Source organism: Hypomesus transpacificus, chromosome 12, assembly GCF_021917145.1.
Source record: "Hypomesus transpacificus isolate Combined female chromosome 12, fHypTra1, whole genome shotgun sequence".
Taxonomy (NCBI): Eukaryota; Metazoa; Chordata; class Actinopteri; order Osmeriformes; family Osmeridae; genus Hypomesus; species Hypomesus transpacificus.
The window spans coordinates 10,491,035-10,503,053 of record NC_061071.1 but is presented as its reverse complement, the minus strand read 5'-3'; the positions used below and the strand labels follow the sequence as shown (position 1 = coordinate 10,503,053).

General features: G+C 41.7%; 2 protein-coding genes across 2 annotated transcripts; both read right to left on the bottom strand.

The window, feature by feature from the left end:
• Window positions 1–246: 246 nt before the first annotated feature.
• Window positions 247–2,388, bottom strand: LOC124474783 (glucagon-1-like). The gene is made up of 6 exons (XM_047031205.1): window positions 2,369–2,388; window positions 2,147–2,247; window positions 1,822–1,977; window positions 1,464–1,580; window positions 749–886; window positions 247–510 (listed from the first exon to the last, which is right to left on the bottom strand). Exons 2-6 carry the CDS (start codon window positions 2,236–2,238, stop codon window positions 486–488), a joined length of 528 nt encoding a protein of 175 aa, XP_046887161.1. The 5' UTR covers window positions 2,239–2,247; window positions 2,369–2,388; the 3' UTR covers window positions 247–485.
• Window positions 2,389–3,033: 645 nt separating this feature from the next.
• On the bottom strand, window positions 3,034–10,648 carry LOC124474733 (dipeptidyl peptidase 4-like). Its single transcript, XM_047031133.1, has 26 exons — window positions 10,574–10,648; window positions 10,344–10,425; window positions 9,945–10,037; window positions 9,395–9,486; window positions 9,004–9,078; window positions 8,849–8,901; window positions 8,671–8,740; window positions 8,373–8,493; window positions 7,803–7,957; window positions 7,455–7,552; window positions 7,222–7,351; window positions 6,816–6,854; window positions 6,604–6,702; window positions 6,451–6,521; window positions 6,253–6,306; window positions 5,961–6,085; window positions 5,741–5,791; window positions 5,554–5,655; window positions 5,257–5,326; window positions 4,814–5,008; window positions 4,435–4,489; window positions 4,228–4,327; window positions 4,090–4,145; window positions 3,932–4,004; window positions 3,733–3,806; window positions 3,034–3,623 (listed from the first exon to the last, which is right to left on the bottom strand). The coding sequence occupies exons 1-26, from the start codon at window positions 10,574–10,576 to the stop codon at window positions 3,531–3,533; spliced, it is 2,229 nt and encodes a 742-aa protein (XP_046887089.1). The 5' UTR covers window positions 10,577–10,648; the 3' UTR covers window positions 3,034–3,530.
• Window positions 10,649–12,019: the final 1,371 nt, after the last annotated feature.

Below are 12,019 nucleotides of genomic sequence, written 5' to 3'. Positions count from 1 at the left end.
TGTTGCAGTGATGTACAAAACCCTAAATTGACATTCAACTCCTCTTTTATAGACTAGTCGGCCAATATCAAAGAAAGTGTTATGTGATACAACAACCTCAATGAAATAGTTTATTTTTTGCAGAGCAGATGACCATAATTATGGCATTTTGATACAAATAGCCTACGATAAAACAACATTTACTGCTATCTGATAATTTAGCACATTATACCTGAGTTTCACCATGTTCGTTTCTTCTCAACTATACAAATATAGAAAATAATTTAGATTTGTAGAAAAAATATTTTACTTAAATTGATGACTGCCTGAGAATGCTCTATGCGTCATATATTCAGGATCAGTAAACAAAGTAAACAATCCTTAACCATTACATCAAACCTAACGTTGCGACATGCTTAAGCAGTAGGCTATGGCTTAGTTTTCATGAAGGCTTCTCATCCTGTGTACAGTACTAGATATATTGGATAAGGCAGCGTCGTCTTCTTTCAGAGATGTGCTTGTCGTTTGTTACTAAAAAAAATTACAATTGTTGGCGAATATTAGAGCAGAGCATTAGACAGAAACATACAGTATAAAAGTACAGAAGCTATGAGACACAATTATGTATAATTAGGTAAAATGAAGGTTATGCTTCAAATAGGCCTATGCAAGCACAAAAAAAGGTATTGATCCAAAATCTTAATTGGTTTGCAGCTACAGAATGTTTACGTTGCCCAATGTGTAACTTAAATTATGTACAAGCCATTACCTTGCCCCTGAGGGGTTTGAGGTCATGACCCAAAGTAAATACTCTTTGGCAGCCATGCTGTCTAGAACTTTGTTGACGTCACTGGTGAAGCTTCCGTCTACGTGTCGTCTGAAGCTTCCTTTCCCCTCCTCTGCAAATCTGATGAGCATACGGTACATTGGTCACAAAATTTACATGGGTGTCATTGACTGAAAGCAATTGCTCGTTATGGATTGAATGCACAATGTCATGTGAACCACACATCAGCTAATCACAGTCAAGCTATAGTGAGGTGTGAGTAGCCTAGGCAATGCCATTGATCATGAAGCAGTGATTTTCAGGAATCGCACAGCATGAGACTACACCTTGATTTAGGTGTTTATGTAGGCTAGTCTAGACACAACAATAATTTCTGCAAGTATCCTGTTTGCTCATAATCATCTTTTGAAACCCATGACAACACACATACGTTCAAATATGAATAAACGCAGTGCAAAGTTTCAGGGGGTTTATTTGCACGATCACATGAAATATCAACACAGGCTTTGAGAAATGAAGAGTAGAAGCAAGAAGGAGATGGCATGGCTCCGGAATGATAAAGCAAGCGGTTGATAAGAGTTTCACCCCTCACGCTCTCTCTATCTCTCTGTGTCTCTCTGATTTTATCTCTTCTTCGTGGTACAGTTAAGACGTAGGTAGTTGGTACTGTAGGTGGAAGGGAGGGGGAATTGCCTACTCTCTCCTGGCTCTGCCTGACTTGAGCCAGGTGACGAAGTCTTTGGCCGCCTGGTCCTGCAGGTAGGAGCTCACGTCGCTGGTGTAGGTCCCGTCGGCGTGGCGTTTGGAGGTGGTGCTGATGAGAGCGAGAGTAATAGCAGGAGGCAGAGGGGAAAAAAATCGGTTTAGAAATTGTGAAATTAAATTTCTGTGTGAAGCCAACCCCTTGCATGAACGCGAAAGAGAGAGCAATGTGCATGAATAGTTTTTCAAGTACTGAATGGTGAATTATCCAAGCAGAGGCATGTCGGCTACTAATTGTGTTATATGTTGCAAGATGTTATTCTAATACATGTTCCTCATGCTGAAACACTTACCCACTCCTCTTGGAGTTCATTAGCCACTGGACGAAGTCTTGTGCTCTCCTCTCCTCCATGTAGTTGCTGTAGTCGTTGGAGAAGGTTCCCTCTGAGTGTCTCTTCATGTTAGACAGCTCCCTCACCTCATCCGCCATTGTATCTGCTGTGTGTAAGCTGCAGAAAACCAACATTAGCCTTTGTTTTGTACCAGCCACACGCTTACTGTACATGCGGATAGTTTAACTAGCAATTTTAAATTACCTTGCGATAACAATACGATAAAAAAGGAATCTCAAGTCAATCCAAAAATCTGTTTTCATCTAAAACACTAAAACTGCTGTACCTGGAGTTGTCCTCAGCTTGTAGAGGAACTTGCCAGCTGTTCTGAATGATGACCAACAGTAGAAGAGGCGCAAGGTAGCTGATTCCTTTCATTGTTACAACCTGCCAAAGGACCATACCACACACACACACACACACACACGGCATGAAAGCCCATGCCACACTTTTCAGAACCCAAATAATAAATCTAAATCAAAAGGCTTTCCCCATTCTTCCAGCTCACCTGTTCCTGTAGATCCAACTGAGATGACAAACTGAGGTCTCCGAGTGAGGGGTTCGTTGCTTGCTGCTGTATCTTGGTGGCCTGGCAGGTAGTGGGGTTTTATATAGCAGGGATGAGGACAGGTCCACTCAGGTCTTCCTAGAACCCCTCCCCCCCCGTCCTCACACACACACAAAAGCCCTCATTACTCTCAACCCATTACTCTCAGGGCTCATTGGTCTGCATTGGCAGAAGCTGCAGTCAAACGTTTGTTTAAAAAAAATAAGATGTGGCAGTATCCATGAAATAACAGCTGTCACTTAGGTGAAGAAACCAAACAAGGTGCCATCCTGTCAAATAAGAAATAGAAAAAATACTGAGTGCTACTGTGTCATTGATGGTTGTGTTATTTACTGTAATCATGTAGCTGACACCCAATATCAAGTTGGCAAGTGTAGTAAAAAAAAAAACAGTGAGTGGAAATTTTTAGAAATGGGGTGCTGTGATTTTCCTTTAAATGTCATTTGAGAAAAGGTCAGGTTTTTGCCATACTTGTTTTCACATACTTAACAAACAGTTAAGTGTGTTTCTTATATACTGACACATTTTTAACTCAAGGATCTTTATTTTAATTGTTTTGATTATTTAAATGATAAAATATAAAAAAGTTTCAATATTCCAGTTAATTCAAATCTGCCAGAATACGTACTGGGATAGTTTTATTAATATTCAAACTCCACATAGCATACTATTATTTTAAATAAAATATATGACATATTTATATTGTTTGTATAGAGAACAATTTCAAAAATAACATGCAATCTTCTTTACATTCAATGGCAAATACATGTAGTCACATGCACTGTATTTGTATCCACAATTCTAGAGCAATATAGGTTTCCTTTTATCACAGTCAAGCCATTGCTCAAAAAATTTTAATAATTGTGTAATCATAATAACATTTCTCAATATTTATAACTTTATATAACTCTTTTTTCATCAGAAAGACCAGAAAGACCTACAGTAAATACATGAAATCACAATAAGTAAACCATTTGCAAAAGGTCTATTTGTAGCTCATTAAGTTATAACAAATGTAATTCAGTTTTTTCAGTCAAAATTATTTTAAATGACTTATTTAGGCGACATAAAATAATAACTCAGGATGATTTTGTGGCTGGCTTCAGGCAAGGCACTTGAGCAGGAAGTGACTCATGTGAGTGTAGACGTGCTGATTGGCTGATCCTCCTAGGCCATGGTCCTCATCTGTGTACCACTACGGAGACAAGGGGGGGGGACGGACTTAAACATGGAAAGAAGAAATCTCTTAAATGTAACTTTAAAAAGATATGAAAGGCATGCAGAACGTTCATCACAATACAAACCATCGCATCGAAGTCCACTTGTTCGTCCACCAAAGCTTTAGATATCTGGGCAGCTTGCTGGAAATGAACATTATCTGAAACAAAGACATTGATGTTGACCTTTTTGAAGACCTGCCCAAAATAACTTACCTAGATCCCGATGGAGTTATCAAAATGTTATTTTCAATCATATTTCTTACAGATGTACTTGACTGCTTACCATCAGCTGTGCCATGGACCAGAAGGTACTGCACTGATTTGAAATTCTTGGCCCTCTCAGTAACCGTGGAGTTCTGGAAAGTATTAACAAAGTTCAGTACTTTCTGTGAAATTATTTCTGACAGAATCTTTTTTATCAGCCTTTTTTTGTAAACTTACCAAGTAAAACTTGTTCTCGGATGGTTGATTCATGTACCGTTCGGTGTAGATAGTATCTAGAATGAAGTTACAGTTAACGAAACGTTCAGACTGAATTGAACAGTGAATACAGTCATTATTTAATGAATAATGGCATACCATAATATTCCCACTTGGACACCGGGGCAACTGCCATTCCACACTTGAAAACTCCACTTCCGGCTCCCAGAACCATTGATGTAACATAACCTCCGTAAGACTGAAAATAATCATGACTGAATTTGATATTTAACTCAGGACAAACTTTTTGTATAGTTCAAGTATGATCAAGTATGATCAACTATAGCTGGTCTAAAACAAACTTACCCAACCCCAAATTGCAATTCGTTCTTTATCAATGAAGCCCATGTTTATAAATTCTCTAAAGGATAAAGGGAAATAAGAAATAAAACATTCAGCAAACCATATTTGCGATGACATGTTGGAATCCTAAAATGTGTGATTGAACACTGGTGTGCCCGAGAGTCTATAACAGGAAGTGATGACGCTGAACCAGAGTGTGTTAGGAACGTGGTGCTGGAGCCAAGTACACCTGACCTTAAAACAATTACGTCACATACCCGCCGCAAACACCCTAAACGTCTACGTCAAGCTCTACAATCAACACAGAAGTGTCTCAATCACTAGTGGATTACCGAGGCGAGATCTTAACGGTGGTCTGTGTAAAAAAAAGTATTTTCCTTACTTTGCAGCTGTTATCTGATCTTCCACTTCATACGTTCCCAGGCGCTGGTAGATTGAGTGCATTAACTCATCGCCTTGGTAACCGCTTCCTCGGCCGTCAAAGCTGGCGACGATGATGTTCTCGGTGCTTGCCAGGTATGTAGCCCAGCTCAGTCGGTAGCGGAAGTCTGCCTTCTGACTGCATGGCCCGGCGTAACTACAAACAACATTAAAACAAGTTTCTTTGAACCATTCCTTGACTCTGACCGCCGAAAATCAGTTTATGCGCTTCTAATCCTTGATCTTCGGTAGTGCTTTATATAATGCACAGGCTTGTGAAAATATTAAATGTGACCCCATGGGCAGCTATGAAGACAAGGAAAGGGACGAAATGGACACTAGTCTGTTTTTTAGTTTTTTTTACAAATTCAATTAAAAATACGTATTTAAGATGGAAGGTCTTACACATCTATGAGTAATGGATACTTCTTTGATTCGTCAAATCCTGGAGGCAACGTCATCTGGTACCAGAGATCTAGAGAGAGAGAAAGATCACCCCCCCTCATTAAATCATCACAAACCCAGATGCTGTGTTCGATTATTACAGGTATCTTTTCAATTTATGAATTATTTTAACCATTATATAACCAGGAAGAGCTCATTGAGATTAAAAATCACTCTTGCAAGCGCATCCTGGCCAAGATAAGCAGCACCAAGTCATAACAGTTTTACAGTATGTAATCAAATGATAAGAATCAGTACTGTGTCCTCCTAGCTTGATGGTGGCCCGTCGCATGGAGGGCATGTCAATGTTTGACAGAATGTCACCCAGGACCCTGTTGTCTTCCAGGATCTCCACAACCACTGTGAAGACAAGGACCAGGAAGTGAAGGACGTCTGTTTGGACGCAGGTTTCGACTTGATTTCTTTTTAAATTCAGTCGACCCACCTGGAATTTCGACGCGGTTGTCTCTCAGCTCGTGTAGAGGAAGACCGGGACCTGTGGACGATCAGGATTAGATGGAAACCATGCATGGGTCAATGTGTGTGTGTGAGAGACTGGCTGTTTGTTAGCCAGAGGAAGCTGTGTAGACAGGAGCGCGGGTGTTAAAATGCTGCTTCTATGACATGATAGCAGGCTTGAGAGGTGTTGAGGGAGGCCGACGGACCGTAACAGTCCATCCGGAAGAAAGAGGCGTCTGGGCTGAAGGACACTGAGTTGTACTGACATCTGTCCCCGTGCAGGGTACAAGTTAGACACTGAGGGGCAGAGGGGGGGCCTCCGATGGAGACCCTGCACACACACACACAAACGCACACACACACACACAAACGCAGGCACACACACATTCCAACACAAACACGCGGACACACACAAGCACACACACAAACATCCACACACATACGTTAGGCAAGGCAATCCCTAGAGTGATAATTGAGGTGAACCTGTGATAGTCCTACTTGTAGACATTCCTTCCTCCAGGTTTCCCATCATGCTGGTTACTTGAATAGTACCTGTGCAGAAGAAGTACTTTCAGGTTAGATAGGCTTTGTTGAGTGTGTGTACAGTCTTATTGTGTGTGTGTGTGTGTGTGTGTACAGTCTGTGTGTGTACAATCTGAGTGTGTGTATAGTATGCGTGGACGTGTCATCACTTACACAGCATTATTAGTAACTTTCAAAATATCCAGGACCTCCCATTTCCCTGAGGTGATTGCTGTTGCAGTACCCTGCAATTACAGTCAGAGTCATAAAGGTGTGCGTAGCATCCAAGTAGGTTTCCTGACATGAGTGTAAACACACGCTACTTACACCTGTCACATGATGGAGGTGCTTGTAACCAGCAGTGTCACTTATCACCAGGTAAAAACTACTCCTGTCCACAGCAAAGGAAGGACTGGGAGGGGAGAACTAGGAATGGAAAGAGCATCACATCTCTTTTAGAAAGCCGCCGAAAGCTGATGAGACGTAACTAGAATTGAATCTAATTAAACAAGATTTAACTGTCCGGATGAGGCACGTACCCGTCCAATCCAGCCTGTGTGGCTTTCCAGCTCAAATTTCTGAGAGGAGACAGTTGAAAGAAATACTATCGTTTTTTTCTGTTTTTTACAGTTGGTGTCACACAAGGTCAGAGAGAGAGAGAGAGACTTGGGCTTGTGCAGTCAGAGAGAGAGAGAGAGAGAGAGAGAGAGAGAGAGAGAGAGAGAGAGAGAGAGTGTGAGAGAGAGAGAGACGTGGGCTTGTGCAGTCAGAGAGAAAGAGAGAGAGAGAGAGAGAGAGAGAGAGAGAGAGAGAGAGAGACGTGGGCTTGTGCAGTCAGAGAGAAAGAGAGAGAGAGAGAGAGAAAGAGAGAGAGAGAGAGAGAGAGAGAGAGAGAGAGAAAGAGAGAGAGAGACGTGGGCGGTCGTTTTGTAACTTGTGACGTACGTCGTTCTCGCTCCATCTATTCCCGTCAAAGTCGTAGATCTGCAGGTGGAGATGGTTCTGTCTTCGGTTCAGCCACTGGACAGCAACGCGCTCATCCGTGACCCAGGAGACCGTGCTTAAATAATGATCACTGAAACACACGCATACACAACTTGTTTGCTTTGGGTGGTTTCTAAAAAGGTTTCAAACGAAGAAACATGTAAAGAATACTTTATTTCTAAAGTGATGTGTACCCTGCGCCAATGGAAGATGGAACGGGAACAGGTAACACTTTTGACGTGTTGGTCGCATCGACCACAAACAGTTTCACTGCCGGGTTAGGAGTGCCAGGCTGGAAAAGCAGAGAACATGGATTGGATCACTTGACGATATGGGCATGATTATATATTCATTTAGCAGACGCTTGTATCCAAAATCATATTTCCGATGGGATTCGAACCTGCGACCTTGAGCCCTAGCCGAACACTCTCCCACTCTGCGGGTTCAAATCCCTTGCTGCATGTCTCTTTGGCTTAAAGCTAAATCAATATATCACATCTGTATTCCATGTCTTTCTGTGTGTGTATTCCTGGATGTCCTACCTTTGGGTATGGGATAACCACCGTCTTAGGATACTGTTCCTTTCCGTACCAGGAGTACTCAATGGTGTGGACTTGTGTGTCGTTAAACTCAGCAAAGGCCACATGCCTCCCTCCTGGTGACCACCACAAGCCCTCATTGGACGAGAACATCTCCTCTGAGCACACAGAAACCAAACAGCAACCTGTTAACACCATGGGAAGGTTGCCATCTCAACATGGTTAGAGGGTTCAATTGCAGACTGAGGGTTGATGAGGATTGGTACAGCTCAGTGGTTAGAGCATTTGACTGCAGATCAAGATGGTGGGGTTCAAATCCTCCCCGATATCCCCCCGATATGGTGTTTTGGAACAAAAGCTTCTGCTACATAAGCACATTATGTTACATTGAGTGAATGCATCAAGTTGGCAGTTAGATGTAATTAGCTGTAGTAGTGTGTGTCACTGTGAGGTTTCTCAGATGTATGAAGTTCTGATGAGTTCTGATGTTACGTCACAGAAAGTGATCTTAATGTTGTGTTATAAGAAGTTAGGATAGTAGAGAGTGTCCTGCCTGGAGTCAGAATCTCTCACCCTCGTACACCCAGTCTGGGATGCCGTTGAGGAGCTGGTTTTCCTGCCCAGTTTCTGTCACCCTTGCGGCTGGCGTGCCAGGGCTGGCCTTCACGTACACGTTGTTACGCCAAACATACGCCTGAGGAACAGATGTCACCGGTCTCAGGTTAAGATCTCCTGGTTCAGCACAGTGCCATGGGTTCATGTGCTGAAGACAGGTGGCTTGGACAGAACTTGACATTATCCCAGATCTTGTGTCCTTACAGGACAGAAATGGGCCTGCCCTTACAGAAGCAGAACACAACATCCAACCTACCATCCTGTTCCCCTCTGGAGCCCAAGCAAAGAACTGGACTTCTTGTGGAATGTCTGTCGTGATGAATGTTCTTTGACAAAATGTAAACAATTAAGTGTTTGAAGGTTTACAAAAAATACAAATATTTAGAAGACATCAATGAAATGTTAAGATTAGGAGGAGATAGGAAGAGTCTTACGAGGAGTTCACATGGTAGAGAGAGAGCGAGGCTGTGAAGGAGTGTCTCCACACCTGTCAGGGACAAGGATGCAGAAACAGTCACATGACCTGGTGAATACGTCACATGACCTGGTGAATACACTAACATACCAACCGAATACATGAAACCATTACCTTTGAGTAGTTGCTCATGAAAGCTACATATTTGCGGTCCGCAGACAATGAGTAATCATAAGCAGCTACTTGATCCTGGGTAAAATGTATGATATATTTAATGATACACACGCACACACACTCACACACACTCTCACTCACACACACACTCATTCTAAATACATAGGGTGTGCTGATCCCCTTTCATACTGAAATATTGTAACGACTCATTCTGTTCATTACATTCTCATATATTCTGTTCATAACATTCACATATATTGCAGACGGTTTTATTTAATAATATGTACAGATAGAGCATGAAGCCTAATGACTGCAGCAGTAAACATCACAAAACACCCAAGCACACACGTATACACACACACACGTACACATACATAGAGGATTATCTTACAAACGTGGTGCTGGTCAAGAATTCTGAGACATTTCTTGTCACTGTGTTGTGGAGGAAAATAGAGCCATGTTTTTTATGTAGATATTCATGGTCTGCAGAAGAGGAGAAAGCGAAGATTCATTTTGGACACTTTTTGACCAAAAAAGCAAGGCATTCTAATTTACTTTTACTAACAGGCCTCGTTGTACCTACTGGTAGATCCAACCCCAATCTCCCCAATGCTAAAATGTATACTTTTTGACATTAAAGTAAGCCACATTTCATTCAATAATAGCTCATTCATATTATTATTATTTGCATTATTTAAACTACAATGTTACAGTAATTTATGGTGGCCCCCACCACCCCCAGCCACCCCCCCCCCAGCCATCCCCCCCCAGCCACAGCCACACCCCCCCCCCCCCAGCCATCCCCCCCAGCCACAGCCAACCCAGACACCCCCCTTCCCCCAGCCATCCCCCCCCAGCCACAGCTCCCCCCCCAGCCACAGCCCCCCCCCCCCCAGCCATCCCCCCCAGCCATCCCCGTCTAGATCCGGCCCTGGATTTACCTGATATCCAGCGCATGTTATACGACTGGACTCGTATAGAGCTGTTGAAGTAGTCATTCAAGGTGAAAGTTCTTAGATTTGTAATGTTCTCCTCTGAAATATAAGCAGTTTTAGACAAAAAAAAATTTAGTTTGACTAAATGGACATTGGGAATTCAACGATGTAGGCTAGTCAGAGATGTGTTGGTTTAGAACAGCCTGAAGATGAGATAAAGGGCTGATACTGATCTTGGAGTATGAACAGATAACAGCATATGACAGCATTTTTATGGACATCTTTTAAACAGGGTATAAGCTGTGGAGTCATGTAGGAAAGCATTGTTTCACCACACACTGGTTGTGTTACAACTGGTCCGTACAATATTTGAGAATAGTTTGAAAACTATATAAAAAAGCTTACCTTTTAAAAAGAGTGCAGTTGGAACTGCAATTAATGTGACAACCACAGTTACACCCAAAAGTCCCAAAAGCAACTTTCCGATCTGTGAAATGAAGGAAAAAATATACAGCCTGTCAACTCACGCTATACCTCGATATGAACCATAACAATCGGCTACTTATTCATGCTAAAGATAAATGCTAGGCATCTTTTGATTATAATTGTGTTGATTAAAAATTATATTAACTAACCATGGCGAGAGACGGTTCTTGGCAGATGTTTTGTAAAATGTAAATCTCATTCAGCCGTAACAAAACACATGTCACGGTGCCCCACGTTCCTGTTCAAAGTGATGATGGATTAAAGAGTGTTCTGCGCCGAAGGAATTTCTGTTAAATATTATCCCAACGATTTCAAAGGTGGGACAATAAAATTCCGCTGGACTAAAGTTCGTACAGTTGAAGGGTATTCATTCATTGGCACATTTTTATGAGGAAATCCGCTTCAGTTTAAAAAAAACTTTTTTTTAAATGTATAGGAGAATTCCGTTTATTTACAGTGAATTTAAACAAGGGATTATTGGTGACATTGGTGATTCTTAATGTACATTGTGACTAATGGATGCTCTCCAGCACGTGGACCGCGGACCTGGTAATTAAGTCAACGTCACGTGATTGTGTCTCTATGAGAATGAAACATAATCTACTGAAATGACCGAGCCATGTTAGGTCAGCAAATACTGGTTTTATTATGAGTAATGACCCATCGTTACAAATGTCATGCCATAAATTATAAAAATCGTAATAATTTATCAACATAGGCTATTTAATGACCCTCTTGAATGACCATCCATTTACTCTGCAGTGTATGTACTCTGAAACATGCATTGTAGGCTACTCTACAGGGCTGAGCGGGCCTGTAGAGTCCACGCCATAAATGATGTTGACAGACACATTAATGAACTTCCTTTTTGAGTTTCCAGGTCAAGTTCCTTTCTCGGCATTCTGTGAGAACAGAACCTTGACCACGTCACGTCACATAACCTACACACATCAGTGTCAGACGGTAGAAACTCCACTCCACTTATTATCCACTTATATATTATATTGATGTTGTCACTGTTTCCAATATGTTCCCCTGTTCCATATGATGACATCACAATTGTTCTTGTATGTTATTCTGTATTCTGTCACTCGCTCCATAACATTTCCTACACTCACAATGACCCTTGTGCAGCAAAGAAGCAGTTGAAAAACATTTTTTAGTGATAGAGATACATTTGACCATAGATGCAGACAAGCCATTTACTGGGGGTTATTAAAACCAAAATTGCTTTATTTATTTTTTGGGCCAACGAAAGCTCTTTGAGTGAGTTATCTTGATCTTAAGAGATAGAACAATTTAACTGCACCTTACTGTACGGCAGGCCTATCTTCAGACTAAACGATCACTTACTGTACGAGCACACACACAATGGATCAAGGATGATAAACGCTAAAAGCCTGTTAAAAGCTTAACAAATATCGTACTCTCTCTTTATGGGGTGAGCACTATTCCACACTATTCACCCAAGGCCGGATATCCTTTTGCAAACAAATAGACACTCATTTTAACCCCAAAGTAGTAGAGTTGGAGAGGAATTTCACAAGAGATCACTTCCATTTATGCGCTTTTGCTCGATGGTAAAGGCTAATGAA